Source organism: Ochotona princeps, chromosome 1, assembly GCF_030435755.1.
Source record: "Ochotona princeps isolate mOchPri1 chromosome 1, mOchPri1.hap1, whole genome shotgun sequence".
In the NCBI taxonomy this organism is placed as follows: domain Eukaryota; kingdom Metazoa; phylum Chordata; class Mammalia; order Lagomorpha; family Ochotonidae; genus Ochotona; species Ochotona princeps.
This window is the reverse complement of record NC_080832.1, coordinates 170,443,134-170,465,050: the sequence shown is the minus strand read 5'-3', so window position 1 is coordinate 170,465,050 and position 21,917 is coordinate 170,443,134. Positions and strand designations below refer to the sequence as shown.

The 21,917-nt window shown below is 47.5% G+C and overlaps 1 protein-coding gene and 1 pseudogene across 1 annotated transcript; both read left to right on the top strand.

The window, feature by feature from the left end:
* The first annotated feature begins 4,423 nt into the window (after nt 1-4,423).
* LOC101521204 (putative vomeronasal receptor-like protein 4) lies at nt 4,424-5,462 on the top strand. The gene is made up of 2 exons (XM_012931225.3): nt 4,424-4,440; nt 4,531-5,462. The coding sequence occupies exons 1-2, from the start codon at nt 4,424-4,426 to the stop codon at nt 5,444-5,446; spliced, it is 933 nt and encodes a 310-aa protein (XP_012786679.3). The 3' UTR covers nt 5,447-5,462.
* Nucleotides 5,463-15,723: 10,261 nt separating this feature from the next.
* Nucleotides 15,724-20,336, top strand: LOC101520968 (putative vomeronasal receptor-like protein 4; annotated as a pseudogene).
* The last annotated feature ends 1,581 nt before the right edge of the window (nt 20,337-21,917 follow it).

Below are 21,917 nucleotides of genomic sequence, written 5' to 3'. Positions count from 1 at the left end.
TGTGTCAAAAAGCAAACACATCAATTTGTTGCCTGCAGGAGACACACACCAACAATCAGTGGAAACTATATCACACAGATTTTGCTACTTTTTGTGTTCATTTATGCAAAACTTTTTTCTCATGTTTAATACTTTTTTAAAAGATGTATTTATTTTTTATCAGAAAGTCAGAGATACAGAGAGAAGCAGAGAAAGAAACATCTTCTGTCCACTGGTTTACTCCCCAGGTAACCACAAAGGCTGGAACTGAGCCGATCTGAAGACAGGAGCCAGGAGCCAGGAGCTTGTTCCTTGTCTCTCATGGTGATGCAGGGTTCCAAAGTTTTGGGCTGTTCTTGACTGCTTTCCCAGGCCACAAACAAGGAGCTGGATGGGAAACGAGGTCTCTGGAATAGGAACCAGTGCCCATGTGGGATCCCAGTATATTCAGGGTGAGGACTTCAGCCATTAGGCTATTACACTGGGCCTTCATATTTAATCCTTTATTGACTTATATATTATATAGTAACAACATTTTGTTCAAGAATGCTATTGAGTTTCATTTCTTCAGTGATATATTAGCCATTCAGTAGCATGCTATTTCCCTTCATGGCAATGTAAATTTCGATTTGTCTTCCTGTTGTGGATTTTGTTTTGTGGCTTTTGATTTAAACGGATGCACAGTAACTGTGTAGTGGAGCTATCTTATTCAGATGAGAGGATCCCATGCAATGTGCATCTCTGCTTCCAGATCAAAGATGACTCCCATTGAAACTATTCAATATATCTTGACAATATATTATCAATTGCTTGACTCTGTTATTTTCCATTGCTATGATGATGGACTTATGATTTTTTATGAAGAGCTATAGTGTTATAAAATATAGGGAAATTGTGGAAGAGGAGGCATTTAGTGAGGAAGTAAGGGGGATCTCGGAACCTATGGAATTATGTCATAAAATAGTAATAAAAACAACTAAAATGTAAAAACAGTTTTTTTTTAAAGATAGCACAGGACAGCATAAAAAGAATAAACTTAGAAAAACTCATTTGTTACCTAATACAACATGTCTTTGGATATTAAAAAATGAATATCAGATAAATTTAGAACACATAGGCTCAAAATCAAAACAGTTCGAGTACAGAGAAATACACACCTTTGAAAGACTGACTGAGAGATTAAACTGCGACAGTGACTTGAGACAGTCATGCTTCCCTGAGTAGTTTATTTGGTAAATATCTGAAGTAACCAGATGTAGATGCACAGTCAGATTTAGAGAGAGAAAAGAAGAGACAGAGAAATAGGTCTTCAGTCTGCTGGTTCACTCCCCAGACGGCTGCATTGGTCCAGAACTGAGCCAATCTGAAGTCAGGCTGCAGGAGAGTCTTTCAAGTACAAGTCAAAGGCTTTAGGCTGTCCTCTGTTGGTTTCCCAGGCCACAGACACTGAGCTGGATGAGAAGTAGCGCACCAGGGGCCTGAATAGGTGCCCACATAGGATCTCAGAGTGTGCAAAGTGAGGACTCTAGTTACTACACTTCAGCATTTTCTATGCATGATTTTCTATGTATGATTGGTTGGATATAGTTAAGATATATCAGTAATGGGCACAGTGTGATGCGTCAATGACTAAAGCCTCACATTGTAAATCCCAGGACCCCATAGTGGTGCTGGTTCATGTCCTGGTTGTTCCACTGCCCATTCAACTCCCTGCTTACTGCAACAAGTGGAGGATGGCATAAAGAAGTGGGACCCAGCACCCACATAGGCGACCCAGAAAACTCTTGGACCGTGGCTTGATAAAAGTTCAATTCCAGCCATTGTGGTCATTGAAGAAGTGAATCAGTGGATAGAAGATCTTTCTCTCTGACTCTCTGTTTCTCTGTAAATCTGATCTTCTTTTCAGAAAAATGTAAAATATTATACAAAATATGATTATATACACTATACATATATATTATATGCATATATTTTAAATTTATTACATATATTACATATATTTAAGTAGAAAATATTCTTTTCAGAATAAAAGTAAATGTTTTGCAAATATAAGTATATATATCAGCAGAGAATAAAGAGATTATGAAATTTGAAGTAAGTTGTGCGACTTGATCAACCTAAAAGCTGGTCCTGATGAACATTTTCAGACATTGAAAACAGTATGCGCCAAAAAGTTAGCTTGAGGAAGTGACCACTTCTGACTTTCAGATATCTCTTCCAAGTTGACTCATGGTGGAGAGTGGCAGAGGTAGGATGAGATCATAGTCAAGTCCAAGGAACCTGGACCCTCTGAGACCTGCTCATCATCAAGCTGCCTTCTGCTCATTAGTGCACATTCAGTGTAATTAAGACCTGGGTGTTTATGGACTCAACAGCCAAGGGCTCAGCAAGGGAGAGGGCAGGGCTGGCCCCAGGGACCCACAGCACGCTGAATGAGCCAAACTGATCACACTGACATGCTGACATCACTGACAGCATCCCTGAGTGCTGGGACTCAAGCAAGGATAAACAGGTCTGGCTGTGCTGCTCTGCCTCAGGTCCTACCACAGCCCTGCAGACTGCTCAGTGAGTGAGGCTGAGAGTGTGTGTGCAGGGGTGGCTGCCTTTGCTCTGGAAGGAAAGTTGTTCCAGGTAGGGATGTTCAGGGCCAAGTAGGGAGAGGGCATTGCCTCAGCTTCCCTATTCCCTGTAGAAGAGGAAGTTGAGAGTGCCCAGGGAGAGGGTGGCTATCGCTGCCCACTGTGTCCAGCAATACCTGCTTGTGTGGCCCTGGAGGGAGACTGTGTGCAGCAGAACCATTGATGCCCTGAGTCTGAGGCTGCTGCATTTCTCAGGTGAGGGAGGCAGGATGCGTCAGGCAGTGGACTCTGAGCCCAGATGGGGAGCTCTTCCTCTCACAGGCTCCTGGCTTTTGTATACCTTCCCTCCCAAAACTAGGATTTTTTTTTACTTTCATTTTAGTGTCTCTTCTTTCTGGTGTCCTTCAGTACTTTGTGGCATTTTATGATTAATTGTTTTCTGGCATTTTTTAGACCCAATATATGTCACAGTACCTAAGTTTAGAGAATCGATCAAAAGTGATAACTAGTTTAAGGACAACACAGACAGGTGTGATTAGCAAATCAGCCTTTTTTGTTGTTGGGTATTGACATGAGCATTGCATGCATCTACCCATTTAATTCTCACAGTGAACCTTGGTGATAGAACGCACCTTTCTTTTACAGAGGATGGGTTAGTGACGGAGGGAGCCAGGTTAGTTTTAGGTTCATACATGGTAGTTTTCTTTAAGAAGATGGAGAGTAAGGACAAGGTATGCAGGAATATAAAACAGACAAAACAAAGCCAGGAAAAAGCATTTCCTCGGAAATCCCCAGAGGTAGAGAAGCATGGAAGCCCCAGCTCTGCCACTCCCACCTTGGGCAAGGGGCCTTTCCTTCCCTCTGTTAGCTCCTGGGCAATCGGCTTGAAAAGGTCAAGTGCAATTCTTCTGAGATGCTTCCACTCATACTAAAGGTACATATGATTCTGAAGTTTAGAGTTTATTAACAGTATACATATATTAATTGCATCAGTTCACAGGCTAGAACATGACATTTCAGTCCTAAATAAAATATGAAAAAAGCCTAGCTTGACAACTGCTGTGTTTAAATACCTCCCATTTTGCCATTCCCTGTGTTGGGAACATTTTGAGCTATAGAATGTCAAAGTTACTCCTCCTGTTAAGTCTGATCCTTCTTCCACTGACTTTCCTTTCCCTCCTATGCACCTACTTGTGTGTGTTTGACATTTTGCTATGAAATTTTCACTCCCATAGATAAGTGAGAATATGCAGCATTTCGCTTTCTGTGCATGGCTAGTTTCCCAATATTCAGTGGAGTGGTAGGGAGGATGCCCATCAGATACCGACACAGACCAGAGGATAAGTTGCTGAATGTGAGCAGTGAAATGCAAGGACCTCAGGATTTAGACCTGATGAAGGGCTGTTGTCACCGAACCCACATCTTTCTTGTAACAACCTCTAGTAAATTTAGATGTAGCAGATACACAGAAGGCTTTTGTGAAGAATCAGGATAATGCACTAACACGGAGTTTATGTTTAAATTGCAACTCTCACCATCTTTGTTTTAGCAGAAAGAAGATAAAAAGAAGATACCAAGTAGAGATGAGAAACTAGGGCAGGCATGGTGATTCAACAGGCAGATCCTATACCTGCAGCACCATTACTCCACTTAAAAGTTCTAGCTTTGGTTGCTTCACTTCTGGTTCTTTTTGTTTATGGACTGGGAAATCAGCAGAGGATGACTCAAGACCTTGGGTGCCTGCAGCCATTGGGAATGCTGGACTCGCCCTCTCTTTGTTTCTCCTTCTCTCTGTATACCTTCATTTAAAAAACAAATAAATCCAAAGGAAAGATAAGCTTTATATTATAAACAAGGAATGAACCATGGACATGTTGTTCCAGCAATACTATTCTTGTCACTAAGTCCAAAGCACATCCACTGATCTGAAACTGTCATGCTCACTTTTTTGCATTCTGCAAGTTTTCTCTAGGTCATTCCATGAAGATACACTGAGTCACATCATCCAGAAAATGAGCTTCCTTTCTCTCACGGGGCCTGGAATTTTGGGAAACTTCCTTATGCTTTTGAAACATGTACGTACTTTAGTCATGAGTCATGAAAAAAATTCCATAGACCTTATCCTCATTCAATTGGCTATTTCAAACATTGTCATTATTTGTACCACAGGGATCAGAGACATAACCACAATGGTGTATTTTAGTAACTTCCTACTAGGTGACATTGTTTGCAAAATCATGGTTTACCTGAGTAGGGTGGCACGGGGCATCTCCATCTGCACTACCTGCCTCCTCAGTGTAGTCCAGGCCATCACCATCAGTCCCAGGAACACCTTGTGGAGAAAGTTCAAACCACACACTACATGGCAGGTTCTTCCCCACCTCCTCCTCTTCTGGGTCTTTAGCTTTCTCATCAGCTCTAACCTGTTGCACTACATCACAGCAGTCAACAAGAATGAATCTAATGTTAGAATGTATGTTGGTTATTGCTACATGCTGCCAGCTCCACAAATCGTCAGGTGGCTCTTCCTCTGCCTCATGGCTCTCCGGGACCTCATGTTTCAGACTCTCATGGGTTGTAGCAGTGGGTACATGGCTCTTTATCTGTACAAACATCACAAACGTGTCCTCTACCTCCAGAGCTCCAGGTTTGCCAAATATCCCAGCCCAGAGATCAGAGCCACTCAGAGTACTCTCATTCTCATGGCCTGTTTCCTGTTCTTTTATTGGACAGATTTCATTTTGTCCTTCTACACAGGGATCACATTGTCAGAGGAATCAACAACACTACATGCTAAAATATTTCTAGAAGTTGGTTATTGCAGTCTGAGTCCCTTTGTACTGCTCAGCAGGAATATTCATATTACTGGATGCTGGAGTGCTCACTGAGAACCTCAAGGAACTGCTTCTGCGCAATCCTTCAGGTATGAGAGATTTATTTCTAGAGATTGCCTTTCCTTTCATTCATCCTAATATTAAATTCATAATAGTCTTGCGGATGGACTTTATTTTATTTTTTATTCATTAATTACATTGTATTATGTGACACAGTTTCATAGCACTGGGGTTCTCCCCTCCCCTTCCCACACCCTCCCCCCTGGTGGATTACTCCACCTTGTTGCATAACCACAGTTCAAGTTCAGTTGAGATTTGATGAACTTTATTTTAAAAATAAATTTGCTACCAGACAATCTATGCCTGTTCAGGGCTTCCAGGAAGTGGAAAATACAGATTTGTCCCAGTTTCCCATTCTGTTCTGTCTGCCATATTGCTTTTTCCTTCTTGCTTATACAACTGGGGCTGTTGTTTAGTTGGCATTTTGAATTTGAAGAAAAAGGAAAATAACAGAAAAAGAGACTCTGTGTGTTTGCTAACACACACACACACACACACACACACACACACACATACACACACACACTCATATATAGAAAGAAAGAGAAACAGAGAGAGAAAGCCCAAAATTTGTAGGACAAAAACAAACAAATACACACACACACTTTTTGAGAAATTTCTGGGGCACATTTTATATGTTGGTAAAATTATAGTCTATGCATCCTCCAAAGGTAAGGTTGGCAGAAATGCTGTCATCTACTGGCACACATCATCAACTGACACGTATTTTTTTCACAAGATATCCTAGTTCAGCCTACTCGTTCTCTGCATGGAAAAGTATTTAATTCATGTTCCTGGTGCCAAGAGGCAAATCAATTTCTAGGCAGGAGGACAGAGATCAAGGAGGTTATGGGCATTTTCTTTGCTTTCTCAGAATTCATGGACCTGACTTCCAAAGGCTTTTCTTGATTTGAGATACATCTTTTAGGAATGGAAGCTGCTTTCTGAGTTATTGATCCATAATGGTAACTGATAGGCATTAATTACTGTGCATACCTGTGTGGCTTTTCACTGTCCCAGTTTTAAAAATCTGATATCTGTGTTCATAATCACATGTGTATAGGGCAGAAGTCTGCACAAGGAGTTCACAAGGGCATCCTCCTTTTGGGTTTGCTCCCACAATTTAACCTGCCTGGTGGTCACTTAGTGTACATAGTTCTCCACTTACACACCCCTTGACCAGAAGGTTGGGGCTCTCATTTCCATACTATGATGGCTTTGCCTTGTGTTCTCCTAGACTGTGCTGCATTTTCAGCCATTCCACAGGTGGGAACTGGCGTAAAAGAACCATGGAATTTGTTATACACTTCTGTGTCCACAGTTCCTCTGAACATGGAAGGAAAAATGACAAAATACACACGATAAGTTGGATGTGCATGGAGATGTCCCAGTTCTGCCTTCTTTTGCCTGTAGGAGTAAGGATGGAGAATGTGGATTCTCATTCCCTATCTCCTGGTTGCTGAGCAAGTGCTCTACCACTTTAAGTAACTGTATTATGTGGCATGACTTGCTGCTCTTGTGAGGGCAGTAAGCAAGATGGATGTGCACACTATTGTCTGTTGTTGTGGATCCAAGGACAGATGAAAGGTCGAGGCCATTTATCAACAATCTGAGTTGACCAAGGGCAGGGCAAATTCAAGGACTACCCCTTCCATTCTTCATGAGAGGAAAAGGAACAAGTTGATGTTGAAAAATCATACTGCCTCCAGATTTCAACAGGCTGTGGAAGCAGCTGGGGAACACCCTCTGAAAACCATTCAGCTTAATTTTACTATTTGCTGGGGTTTGAGATGCCTTTCTCTGGGAGAGTGGTGTTATCATTTGGTTCTTCCTGTTTTGAACCAAGTAACTCTTGTGAATGACAGGTACACCATGGAACACAAATGTCTCATCATGTGTAAGGAGTTTAATGTTTTAATAAAATTGCTATATTGACTTACAAAGTGTATGTGCTTTCCTTTCCATAATATACATATATATATATATGAACATATATATATATGTATATGTATATTGTGGTATGAATGAAAAATGCTAGGTCACACATTATGCTTATTTAGGTGGGATTGACACAATCTAATTTCTCAGCAATTTTCATAAATGTATTATTAATTGCAGTCATTCTACTGTACAGATGAACTTAACTTATCCATCCTTAATTGAAATGTGTTCTTTGTCCACCATCTCTTCAGATCTTTACCTCTGTTCTTATGGTGATCTATTCTTTTTTAAAATTTTTTATTACAAAGTCAGATATACAGAGAGGAGGAGAGACAGAGAGGAAGATCTTCCATCCAATGATTCATGCCCCAAGTGAGTGCAATGGCCAGTGCCGTGCTGAAGCCAGGAACCAGGAACCTCTTCCAGGTCTCCCAAGTGGGTGCATGGTCCCAAAGCCTTGGGCTATCCTCGACTGCTTTCAAAGGCCACAAGCAGGGAGCTGGATGGGAAGTGGAGTGGCCGGGATTAGAACCGGCGCCCATATGGGATCCCGGCGAGGACTTTAGCTGCTAGGCCACGCCACCAGGCCCATCCTTATCTATTCTAAGATAGGGGTGACAAGCATTCTCTTCCTTGTTTCTGTGAGTGGGACTTTTTCAACTCCATATCTGAGACAAATCAAATAGCATTCACCTTTGTATTCCTGCTTGATCTCATATAACATCCTACCCTCCAGCTTCATACCTACTTCTTCAATGAGAGAATGCCATGATCTTTAGTGCTAAATGGTTTGTAACTGTGTGTCTGCAACACATTTTCTTTATTCATTTGTTTGCTCATGGAAACTGACGTCAATTCCATGCCTTGGCTGTTGGAAATAACCCTTGCAATGAATGTGGGAGTGCAGACAGAGCTACATGCTGGCCCTTGCAGGCAGAGAATTAGCCAGTTGAGCCATCATGCTGCTGCCAGGAGTTCTCTTTTACCTTCATGAGGCAGCATCATCCTGTGTGCCATAATGGCTGTTTTAATTTATATTCCCACCAAACATACCCAAGAATTCCCTTTCATTCACAAAGTAACAGAACTTGCTATCTTTTCTCTTTTGATAATAGTCATTTTCACATGACTAGCATTAAAAAAAAAGCATGGATATTAAGGCAAAATTTTAAGATGCCATTAGGGATGAGTGTATCTCATATGGGAGTTCTTGTTCTTGGTCACGGGACACTTTCATTTGGCTTCTTGTTAATATGTGTCAGAAATAGCATATAACATCTCAAGTACTTGTTTTTCTGCTAGGCATATGAGTGACAGATGGAGTTCTGGGATTCTAGCTTAGGTCTTTGTTACCTCACCTGATATGGGCATTTGGAGAGTAAAAGGATATATGAAAGATTTCTCTCTTTCTCCCTGTCCCTTAGCCTTTCCTATACCTAATACACAAATAAATGCATAATAAATGTATATACATACACATATATAATTAAAATGAAATATGAATTCACAAATAAATACTTTAAAAATAATATAGGTAAATTTTTGTAAGACCTTATCTGGAACACATTGCAGCAGGACAAGTCTGGGAGTGGTCAGGGCCTTGGGGTTGGAGTGGCTTGCAGCTCCCTGCAGTGTGGCAGTTGTGGGGGGTGTCCCTGCTGGGCCAGATCCAAGGCTGGGGACTCAAGGCTGAGTTCTTGGCTTTGGGCGACCAGTGCAGCAAATGGTGCCAATCTCTGCCTGCTGGCCGCCCAGCAGCAAGCCCTGGGGTTTTTAGGATAGGTAATTGCTGCTTAGGGACACCCATGAATAAGGCCAGCTTTAGTGAAGATGAGAGATGAATTTTGCGTGATTTGCAGTAACAGGGTGATGAAACTTTTGGTCCAGCATGGGGACTGAGACCTGATGGTTTGGAGGGGAGTGTCCATCAGATCTATTTGGGCCAGACTGATTCACCAGCCAAATTAGGAGATGGGCTGTTAGCATAGAGCATCACTGACTGCAACACACCAGTCCACACCAAAGCTATGGATGGGGGCCTGTCTGGCAGGGCTAGGTACCATTACTGGACTGGGTGGTGGAATAGTGGACTAGTCACATTTGGTAGGGTCAAGACACTAACCAGCATGCAAGAGAACTAGGTTTGGGAGTAAACTCTGTGGAGGAATTGTGGGCCCAACCCTGTGGAAATACAAGTCCCGCAGGTTAGCTCTCGAGCTGGGGTGGCTATGGGCTAAGCCAGGTGTGACCATGGCACCTGCCATCACTTATGGGTAAAGGAATTGATGCAATCTGGGCAGGTCAAGGCAGCACCACTTGAAGTTGCATCCTAAAATAGGAAGTAGGGTGGGCCAAGCTGCAACTAGAAGTGAGCAGACTGGGCAGGGTCAAGCAACTTCAACTCACAAAAAAAGGAAAGAAATCAGGATGGAGCACATGTCATGCTGAACTAGGCTGTAACACTGACTGGTCTGCATAAGCCAGGGATACTACGGCACAGCATCAAAGGCAAAGGCTGAGACAGGGGAGGGGCTAAGCCAGCTGGGTCAGAGCAACTACTAGCACCTGCGCAATCTAGCGCTGGGAATAGGCTTGGCTGGGGACTTGTGAGAGAACATCCTTGCTGGGTTGGTATTCCCACGGAGTGGGGGCTGCGTTCTGATCTGGATATGGCTGCCATCTCCCTAGGCACAAATGTGGACTCGGGCTGGGCACACCAAACTGGGCTGGATGCTAATACCATCTGGCACTCTGGAGAACCTGGGTAGATGTAGGATGGACTAGGCTGGGTTTCTGCCCCTACGTGAGCCAATGTGTGAGCAGTGTCTGGGTATGGACAAGTCTTGGCTGGGCTGAAACAGCCAACACCAAAAACTGGAGTGGATTGAAGGCCAACAAAGAAGGTTCGCCCATGGAACCACCAGTATGCACAAGATTTGGCACAGGGAGAGGTTCTGATGGAGGAGCTTGGGAAACTCCTGTGTCAGAACACAGCCCCTACGGGTGAGCTCAAGAACCACGATATGGAGCAACTCAGACCAGGCGAGAGGAAGATACCCACCATCATACATATGGCATAGGTTGGGTGCAGACCAGGCTGAACCCGTTCACATTAACTGCTGGCAAATCAGCACCAGCATAGAGTGTGGGTAGGGCTAGTTTCGGTCGCAACACATACTAGTGCACATTACGGGATGCCAAAGTGAGGTGAACCGTACCAGAAATGTTTGCAGGATCCAAATAGTACACATGTGAGAAATGGGGGCGGGGAGGAGGCAAAGCCAGCAGGGGGAATGTGGGCTCCCGTGCTGGACAACCATTCCCTCTGGAGGGCATGAGTTGGGATGGGGGCAGACCAGACCAGGCAGGACTACAACACCTGTGGGCCTCATGTGAGCTAGATCGGGGAAGGCCCTGATTGGGTTGACTATTCCTAATGGTGCAAGCAAAATTAGAGTGGCAAGGGTTGGTAGGGCTTTGCCACATCATCAGATGGCAGAGGCTGGCACTGAGGGCCAATTCTGTGAAGTTAAATGCCAGAACAATGTGGAGAGTGCAGAATCCAGAAGTTTGAGTGACCCAGTAGGGAGATAGTGGGCACCTCCCTCTTGGGTTACCACTCCCACTGGAGAACACGAAAACCAGGACAGGGGCAGGGTTGCTAAACAGAAAAGCATCTGCCAGTATGTGCCTGGGCTGGATAATAGGCTGGTTGGGTCGAACTAGGCTTCAATGCCCATTGACATGTATGAGAGCTAAATGGGAGGTGGGACAGACTGAACAAGCCTGCGGTATATACTCGCATGCATGGGAACTAGGGAAGGGAGCAGGTCTGGTGGGGGTTATGGGGAGTCGCCCCAACTAGGTGGCAGCTCCCACTGGTTTGCGTGAGGACTGAGTATGAAGTGGGTAGAATCGAGCTGGACAACAATACCCATTGGTCCAAGTGGGTGACAGGACTGGAAACAGAACTGACCCAGCAGAGACCAGTCACATTAAGCAGGGCCATGACATTAACAAACACACTAGAGAACCATATCCTGGGGAAGATTCTATGGGGGATGTGTGGGCCAAACCCTATGGAAATTCTAGCCCCAAAGGTTACTTCAAGAGATGGAGTGCTGGTGGACTAAGCCAGGTGTGACCAGGGAGCCTGCCATTGATCACATATTGGAGAACCGACAGCAGTCTGAACTAATCAGGGCAGCGGCACTTGACTGTACCTCCTGAGTGGGGTGTGGGGTTGGCCGGACTGCAATGTTCACCAGTTCATGCAAGGCCAAGGGGAGGGCTGGACTGCATCAGATACTGGCCTGCCTAAAGCCCAGTGCCATGTATGAGAACTGGGTCTGGGAGGGGATCAGGGGGAGAAACTTGGGAAGCTCCTCTGGCGAGTTATAGCTCCCACTGGTGAACAGGTGGTCCGGACCTGGGGAGCAGACACACTGGGCAAAGTTGCACCAACAGCTCGTCAATGTTTGAAAAAGCAATGGAACGGGTGCACTGGGCAGTACTGAGCAAACCTTAGTCCACAAGTAAGATTGGAAACCAGGGTGGAGCACAGGACATGCCCAGCCGGGTTTTTGCACCAACTGTTCTGCGTGAGCCATGGATGCTGAGCCACAGTGTCTAACGCAGGGGTCAGGACAGGTGAGGGGCTGTGTCAAGCTGAGTCAGAGCAACCACTGGCATGTGTGCGATCTTTGGCTGGGAACAGGCCCGGTTGAGGGACTAAGGGGACACCTAGCTGGGTGGAGGTTCCCACCAAGGGGCGCATGGGCTGAAATGGGTCTGTGTTCTGGTCAGGATACAGGTGTACTCTCCCTTAGCACAAGTGTGGACTGGGACAAGATGCACTGGGCTGGGCCAGACCCCAACACCTTCTGGTGTTCTGGAGGACCAGGATAGATACGGAACGGACTAGGCTAGGTCTCAACCCCAACTGAGCCATGTGTGAGCCATATGTGGATATGGACGAGCCATTGCTGGGCTGAAACATCCAACAGCAAGAACCAGAATGGGTTGAAGGCCAGTCAGGAAAAGCCACTGTTCCTGCTAGGACAGGAGGTGAACTGAATACAGCTGGCTAATGGACCCACTGGTATGCATGAAATCTGGCAGTTGGAGGGGTTCTGATGGAGGAGCCTGAACAACTCCTCTGGCAGGACACAGACCCTGCAGGTAAACACAAGAAGCATGGAAGGAAAGCATGGAAGGAAATGTCATGGAAAGTGTCCCACTGGCATACATTTGACATAGGTAGGGGGCAGACCAGGCTGAATCAGTTCACATCATCCACTGGCAAATCTGAATGCCAGAACAGAGTGTGGGTCGAGCCAGGTTTGGTTGCTACAAAGGCAGTACACATTACAAAATGCCAAGATGAGTTTGCCTGTGCCAGATGTGACCACAGCACCCAACCAGCACACGTGAGAACCAGGAAGGGAGGGGCAGAACTGGCAGGGGAATAAGGGGTGGTTCCCTTGCTGAACAGCTACTCCCACTGGAGAGCATGGGCTGGGATGAGGGTAGACCAGACTAGGCAGGGCTACTGTACCTGTGCGCCTCATATGGACTACATCAGGGAAAAGCCAGACTGGGCTAATTATTCCTACTGGTGCAAACAAAATTAGAGTGGGTGAGGGTTGTTGGGGCTTAGCCACAGCATCAGCTGGCAGAAGTTGGCACTGGGGGCTACTTCTGTCAAGTTAAACCACAGAAACACCTGGAGAGTGCATAATCTGGGAGTGGGAGTGGCCTAGGAGGGAAATAGTGGGCTACTCCCTCTTGGGTTACCACAAAAACTAGGACAGGGGCTGGGGTGACTAGACAGAGACACCCAACAACATCCGTGTGCAGGGGCAGCTGCCTTTTCTCTGGAAGGGAAGCAGTCCCAGACATGGCTGTTGTTCAGGACCAGGTAGGGAGGGGGCATTGTCTCAGCTTCCCTGTCCCTGTGAAAGAGGAATGTGAGAGCAGCCAGGGAGACGTTGGCTATCACTTCCCAGTGCATCCAGTAGCACCTGCTTGTGTGGCCCTGGAGGGAGACTGTGTGCAGCAGAGCCACTGATGCCCTGAGTCTGAGGCTGCTGCATTTCTCAGCTGTGTGGCAGGCTGGGGACATCAGACAGCAGTGGGCTCTCAGCCTGCATGGCTCTTGGCCTTCCACAGGCTCCTGGCCCTTGTGCACTTTGCAGCTCTGGGACTTTTGTACTTGCTTTACTTTTGCTTCATTTTTCTCTTACTTTGGGTGTCCCTGTGTCCTTCAGTTGTTTCAGCGTAGGATCCTTTGAACTTTATCTGATATCCTAGGATTTGACATTCATTTTGTGCCATTCCTTTAAAATAACACTCCAGCTCTGAAAACACAGTACAGGACACTTTTTTACTGAGTTACAGAGACATTGGAGGAAGATTGGCCGTGAGGAGCACATAAAAATAATGTGAGTCATTGCAGTTTAGAGACAATTCTTAGGTGTACTGAGATACAGACAAAAGCACCCTTCACCTGAGCCCTGCTCCTCACTGCAGACTTGTCCCAGACAAAGTACTCCTGAATTTTCACAACATTGGAGTTTACATAGGTGGTGTGCGGACAGAGATTGGGGAGGTCAGGCTCTGAGTTATAGAGTGCCTGATTGCAAATTCATTTTTGTGACTCTGCACTGTCACACCATCCAGACCCAGTGATACAGAATAAAGTAAGTCACGGGAGTGAATCTAGAAATTATTTATGAACATTTTCTGTGTCTTGTCCAACCTAGAAGATGCATCCATAACCTTCACTTACTGTTTTGTTATTGCTGTGAGTTTCCAATTTTAAATTATTTATGGAGCCTATGAAGAGAAACATATTCTAGAAGATCCATCTTTGGCTTATGCTGTGGTCATCTTAAGATGCAGAAGCTGACCCCAAGGGAAGGAAGCATACGGTCACCAGATGAAACAACAGGTACCTGCCAGGTCGAGGATGCAAACCCAGGCTCAGCCAAGGGTGCTGCACTGACACCTCTCACATTACTCTCTCAGAGTCTCAAGGGGATTGGGCTCTCAGCCTTAACAGGGGAAAAAACCTTGGAAAAACTGTACATTTGAAATGACAAATCTTGTGATTGTATTTATGAAGAAAATTGTATTTGTATTGTCAAATATAAGCTTGCTGGGCTTCCAACTCAACCATTATTTTCAATGCTGAATGGTCTAATGGCCCACAGATGGTTTAAAGCAAAAGGCCCTTCAGATCAGAAGTATACGTTCTCCTGTTACAGGCAGAGCCTGCAGTTTTAAGCCAAGTGATGCCTGTGGCCTGCTTTCCTCTTCCCTTGCCTCTCTGCAGCTGGTAAGACAGGACACTATTTGGCACAGATAAGTCTCTTGGGCAGTTTGCAAGGTCTTCTCTGACATGCTTGCTGGGCACTTCCAGCTGTGGTTCCCTCCAGTCAGGCCTTCCCTCTCACTCAGGGAGTCCACTTTTGAAGCTTGCACAAGATGTAGGCTGTGGACTCTCAGCTGGGATGCATTTACCACAGTGAACCGCAAGGTCCCTGTCTGCAGGGCTTGGAACAGATTCTGAATATGAGATTTGGACTGGCATGAATATAGAGGGAGTTACAGGACAAGAAATATATATGGTCTGACATTCAGTTCCAGCTTAGAAATGTATCCATTTCCTTCAATGACCCAGACAGCAGGCAGAGGGCAACTTGCTCTTCAACATCAGTTATAATTGGCTCAGGATATCAGACAAAGATGAGGGGGAGAGAGAGAGACAGAGACAGAGACAGAGACTTTTCCATTAGTGGTTGATGGTGTATTTCCTTTGGACAACTCTGCAGAGAAGGTGCGGGCTGTAAGCACCTGCATACCACACTCAGCATACTCTTGTAGGGAGCAGAGGCCACTAAAGCACTCTGAATAGGGAACTCACAGCAGAACAGAGCAGAATGTATATGACAGGGAGAAGATATGGCATGCAGGATTACAGGGCATAGACTGTGCCCAAGAAGTATGTGAAGAGAAGGAGGGTTGCCGCACATGTGAATGTGCAGCTACACAGAAGGCGATGTTGGTGGGATCAGTTGGTCAGTGAAAGAATATCTAGGCATGTGGACTTTAGAATCACCGAACTGTAGAAATGAGGAGAAAAGTGATAACAACACACAGAGCAGAGATCTTTGAGAGCAAGATACTAGTTCAACCATGTGCATTTATGCATTGCAGTGTTCTTGCTGTCTTCCCATTTTCCCATTTTATCAGATCAGAGAAGCCCGTGACTTTGCTCATTTGTCTTTCTCCAAAGCTTTTCCTGCTCTGCTCCATGAAGGTTCAAGATGATCTGGAGTAGCTTCATCCAGAGAGTGATCTTCCTTTTTTTTACTGGACCTGGCCTTGGAGGGAATTTGTTTCTGTTTGTGAAACATGTGCACAAGGTTGTCATAGCTCCTACAGACATCATTCTCATCCACCTGGCTTCAAGCAACACTATGACACCTTGTGCCAGAGTAATCTCAGGCATATTGTCCACTTTTGTCTCAGTAACTTCCTAGGCAATATTATTTGTAAAAAATGTGATTTACCTGAACAGAGTGGCTCGAAGTCTCTCCATCTGCACCACCTGCCTCCTCAGTGTAGTCCAGGCCATCACCATCAGTCCCAGCAACACCTTGTGGAGAAAGTTCAAACCACGCACTGCATGGCAGGTTCTTCCCCACCTCCTCCTCTTCCAGGTTCTTAGCTTTCTCATAAGCTCTAAATTACTCTAGCACATCACAAAGAGCAATGGGTCTAGTGTTTTTTTTTTTTTTAAATATTCATTTATTCATTAATTACATTGCATTACATGACACAATTTCATAGGTACTGGGATTCCCCCCCCTTCACCCCAAACCCTTCCCCCATCATGAATTCCTTCACCTTGATGCATAACCACAGCTCAAGTTCCGTTGAGATTCCCTAATTAAAAGTTTACACCATACAGAGTCCAGCATCCCACTTGTCCAGTTCAAGTTCAACCGCCTCTTAGGGAGGCCCTCTCAGGTTTGTAGGCAGAGCCAGCAGAGCGTCACCTCGATCAATTAGAAGCTCCAACATATCATCAGCAACAGTCCAGGTATGATGAGGCTGGTGCAGAGTCCACTGATTGACATAGTCCGTCTTAGGGTTTCCCCTTGTCCAGTTTTCCGCTGCAAGCATAAAGCTGAGGTGGTTGATTCATCTACTCCATTTTCCATCTTTTTTTGATAAATGCTTTGATTCCTCCATTTTGTTCAGGGGAATCCCCCTAAAAAAAACTTTGAGGCATTCCCAGTCCAGGCTCCTACAAGTACTACTAGTAAGCACAGTGCCCGCCACCGTCCATCACTCCGATCAGCTGATGGTTTTAACCCCTGGGTTGGTTCTCTTCTGAGCCCCGACCTCTATTGGAACCAATGAGTATCGCATCTCTCCCCGGCTCTGCCCATCACACTCTTGTCCCTCACCTAAACCAGTGGGAGGAGTGCTGGTCGGGTGTTGCATTCCCTGCTAGCACAGGCCATTTCACCTTGGCATTTTGTGTTTTGTACTGTTTTTTTTTTTTTTTTTTTTTTTTCTTTTATCGCAACCAAACACGGCCAGGCCCCCACACAGTTTCAGCACTTGGGCTTGCCAGTGGATGACGTGAACTGACTCAGCCTGGTCTGCCCCACCCGAGCCAAGTGTATTCCAGTGGGTCACATTCCAAAGCCTCTTCTGGGTTATTTACCTCCATGCTTCTTGCGTTTATTTGCAGAGTCAGTGTCCTGTCAGAGGATCTGTTCAGGTTCCTCCCTCCGACTCCTTCATGGTGTCGGGCTTCACACATTCCAGCAGGTCCTTCGGCCAGCTCCGCTCTTCAATCCATTCTGGTTCCTGCTGTTGAGAGTTTCAGCCCAGCCACGGCTCGTCCATACCCACGCATATCTCATATATGGCTCAGATGGGGTTGAGGCCTAGCCGAGCCCGTCCAACGTCTATCCTGGTCCTCCAGAGCACCAAACTGTGCTGTGGTCTAATCCGGCATGGTGCGTCAAAGCCGAATTGATATTTGTGTCAAGGGATTACAACTGTGACCCGACCAGAACTCAGCCTCCCTCCAGTTCCTGTGCCCCTTAGTGGTAGGCTCCACGCAGCCAAGGCCTCCACCACGCTCTCCAACCAGGCCTGTTGCCAGCCAGTGTTAACTACGCCAGAGGTTGCTCTGGTCAGCCCAGAGCGTCCTATAGACTGTCATGCCTCCTGCATAGACTCCACCGGCCCTTCTAAACCGTCCAATGGGGTCAGAGTGTCAGGGCATTGGTCCACGTATGCCTTACACATTCTAGCCCCGAGTATGGTGCTTGAATGCCAGTCAGTGTCATAGTAATGCCTTCTGTGACCCCTCTGCTGATCCCTCATCCTATCAGGTAATGGGGCATCCTGCTGGAAAAGCCCGGAATTTTGCCTTTTAAGTGAGCTGATGTTGGCGATCGGCACTATAAAGTGACTACAGGTTCTTCAGAGGAAGATTAAATGCCTTTGAAAAGCTTAAGGACTAATACATATTCTCAGAGTACTGTGGGTTCAGCACGGAGCGTCTCATGCAGCATATCAGAGAAACCAAATTCCAGAACTTCCTGGCCGGGCGGCCAGCAGGCGAAGCCTGGCGCAAAATGGCGCACTGGCCGCCCGAGAGCCTCGCACCCCATGTACCTGCGCAGGTGGTGGAAAGCTTGGCTGTGTTGGGCTGGAATCGTGGCAGGGACCCTCGCACCCGGGCCGCATGGCGGCCCGGGGCCAAGCTGCTTGGGCCCCCGCCTGGATCGTGCTAGCTAGCTCCTCCCCCCCTCCAGCCCCTGGCATGGCGGCTCAGAGGCGTTCCCAACCCGCTTCTCAGGGTCCTGGGACAACCTTCCCGCCCAGAAGGAGGCCATCAGACCAGGACCCCGGCAAATCGGAAAGCTGCCCGAGAGCCTCGCACCCCATGTACCTGCGCAGGTGGTGGAAAGCTTGGCTGTGTTGGGCTGGAATCGTGGCAGGGACCCTCGCACCCGGGCCGCATGGCGGCCCGGGGCCAAGCTGCTTGGGCCCCCGCCTGGATCGTGCTAGCTAGCTCCTCCCCCCCTCCAGCCCCTGGCATGGCGGCTCAGAGGCGTTCCCAACCCGCTTCTCAGGGTCCTGGGACAACCTTCCCGCCCAGAAGGAGGCCATCAGACCAGGACCCCGGCAAATCGGAAAGCTGCCCGAGAGCCTCGCACCCCATGTACCTGCGCAGGTGGTGGAAAGCTTGGCTGTGTTGGGCTGGAATCGTGGCAGGGACCCTCGCACCCGGGCCGCATGGCGGCCCGGGGCCAAGCTGCTTGGGCCCCCGCCTGGATCGTGCTAGCTAGCTCCTCCCCCCCTCCAGCCCCTGGCATGGCGGCTCAGAGGCGTTCCCAACCCGCTTCTCAGGGTCCTGGGACAACCTTCCCGCCCAGAAGGAGGCCATCAGACCAGGACCCCGGCAAATCGGAAAGCTGCCCGAGAGCCTCGCACCCCATGTACCTGCGCAGGTGGTGGAAAGCTTGGCTGTGTTGGGCTGGAATCGTGGCAGGGACCCTCGCACCCGGGCCGCATGGCGGCCCGGGGCCAAGCTGCTTGGGCCCCCGCCTGGATCGTGCTAGCTAGCTCCTCCCCCCCTCCAGCCCCTGGCATGGCGGCTCAGAGGCGTTCCCAACCCGCTTCTCAGGGTCCTGGGACAACCTTCCCGCCCAGAAGGAGGCCATCAGACCAGGACCCCGGCAAATCGGAAAGCTGCCCGAGAGCCTCGCACCCCATGTACCTGCGCAGGTGGTGGAAAGCTTGGCTGTGTTGGGCTGGAATCGTGGCAGGGACCCTCGCACCCGGGCCGCATGGCGGCCCGGGGCCAAGCTGCTTGGGCCCCCGCCTGGATCGTGCTAGCTAGCTCCTCCCCCGCTCCAGCCCCTGGCATGGCGGCTCAGAGGCGTTCCCAACCCGCTTCTCAGGGTCCTGGGACAACCTTCCCGCCCAGAAGGAGGCCATCAGACCAGGACCCCGGCAAATCGGAAAGCTGCCCGAGAGCCTCGCACCCCATGTACCTGCGCAGGTGGTGGAAAGCTTGGCTGTGTTGGGCTGGAATCGTGGCAGGGACCCTCGCACCCGGGCCGCATGGCGGCCCGGGGCCAAGCTGCTTGGGCCCCCGCCTGGATCGTGCTAGCTAGCTCCTCCCCCCCTCCAGCCCCTGGCATGGCGGCTCAGAGGCGTTCCCAACCCGCTTCTCAGGGTCCTGGGACAACCTTCCCGCCCAGAAGGAGGCCATCAGACCAGGACCCCGGCAAATCGGAAAGCTGCCCGAGAGCCTCGCACCCCATGTACCTGCGCAGGTGGTGGAAAGCTTGGCTGTGTTGGGCTGGAATCGTGGCAGGGACCCTCGCACCCGGGCCGCATGGCGGCCCGGGGCCAAGCTGCTTGGGCCCCCGCCTGGATCGTGCTAGCTAGCTCCTCCCCCCCTCCAGCCGGGTCTAGTGTTAAAACATACATTGGGTACTCCTACATGCTGCCAGCTCCACAAGTGGTCAGATGGCTCTTCCTCTGCCTCATGGCTCTCCAGGACCTCACCTTTCAGAGTCTCATGGGCTGTAGCAGTGTGTACATGACTCTCCATCTGTACAAACATTACAAGCGTGTCGTCTACCTCCAGAGCTCCAGGTATGCTAAATATCCCAGCCAGGAGATCAGAGCTACTCAGAGTATTCTCATTCTCATGACCTGTTTCCTGTTGTCTTATTGGGCAGATTTCATTTTTTCGTTCTACACAGGAATCACACGGTCTGAGGAACCAAGTGCATTAAGTATCAAAGTATTTCTAGAGCTGGGTTATGCCAGTCGCAGCCCTTTTATCCTGATCAGCAGGGATGCCAAACTGGTAACCTGCTGGTTTATTCACTGAAAATTCAGAAAAATACTTTCCTTACTAAGTTCTCCAGTAACAAAAAAAATCACTTCATGATTTGCTTAATGCAGCAAAAGTTCTGTGCAACACAAATCAAACATGTTCTGTGTAAATAGTGTTCTTGAATGCAAGCACAAGACAAAATCAGATATGATCAGGGAAAATCTTGGAGAGAAAACTTCAGACATCCACGAAAGCATGACTTCAGGGAAGGATGTGACATTCAGTTAATCATTATAGTGAATAATTGGGCAATAAAAAAATCAGGATGTTTGTACACTTTGACTCAGGAACCTTGTCTGGAAATCAATACTGTGACTACTCTCACATGAGAAGTGATGCATGTCTTCAGGGTCAGTGTCTTTTTTAACAACAACTGGAAGCAGCACACACACCCATCAGGAGGAGCCTGGGTCCAGTGCATCTGGCTGCATCACAGAGTGGAGTGCTCTGTGACTTTAGGGGGATGGGAAGTTCTCCATGTACCAACATGCACAAGCTCCGCTGGGAGGACGCATTTGCAGATCAAATCACAAAATCATTCATAAATGTGCCAATGTTTATGCAGAAAAGCAAAAAAGATGATTTGCATATTTCTGAGACAAAATGTGTGTGTGGTAGTGCATGAACCAAAGCATGAATGAAATTGTTATTTTATTTATACAAATTTTTTCATGAGTACTTCTCTTAAACATTTTACCTGATTTTTATATTGTTCACATGTTTGAAAGGGATACATGCCCATGTGGGCCTCTAATTTTGGTGGGGAAGGTCAAGGTATTGAGGATGGTAGTTGGGACAATTGTTTCAGTACTTTTCTTTTTTTCCTCCTCTGTCTGCTGGAGAGTAGGAAAAGAGAGGGATCCTCTTCTAGCTGTTAAACTGCATCAGTACCTGGGGATGGGAAATGATCTTTTATGATGCTTCAGAGACTCTGATGTACAGAAGAATGATTTGAGCGTGTTACTTGAGTGTATTGATACTTCTGAGATGTTGCCAGTTTCGTTGCTCCAGGGTTGAGAAAACCTTTGCAAGGTCTATTGGCTTAGTGCATCCACAGACCAAGACAGTTGCTGCAAAGCTTGGCCAGGAAAGAGGTCTGGCCTGTTCTGATTTCCATACTTTGAGAAGGTAATTAATGACCCTGCTGGCCTAGATAAGACATCTGTCATTCCTAAGACATCTGGGTATGGGCCCGGCAGCGTGGCCTAGTGGCTAAAGTCCTCGCCTTGAAAGCCCCGGGATCCCATATGGGAGCCGGTTCTAATCCCGGCAGCCCTGCTTCCCATCCAGCTCCCTGCTTGTGGCCTGGGAAAGCAGTCGAGGACAGCCCAAGGCTTTGGCATACTGCACCCGCGTGGGAGACCTGGAAGAGGTTCCTGGTTCCCGGCTTCGGATCGGCGCGCACCAGCCGTTGCGGCTCACTTGGGGAGTGAATCATCGGACGGAAGATCTTCCTCTCTGTCTCTCCTCCTCTCTGTATATCTGACTTTGTAATAAAAATAAATAAATCTTTTTTTTAAAAAAAGACATCCGGAATAACCACAGGCATAAGCAGTTGAGGAGGGCCAGCCTTGA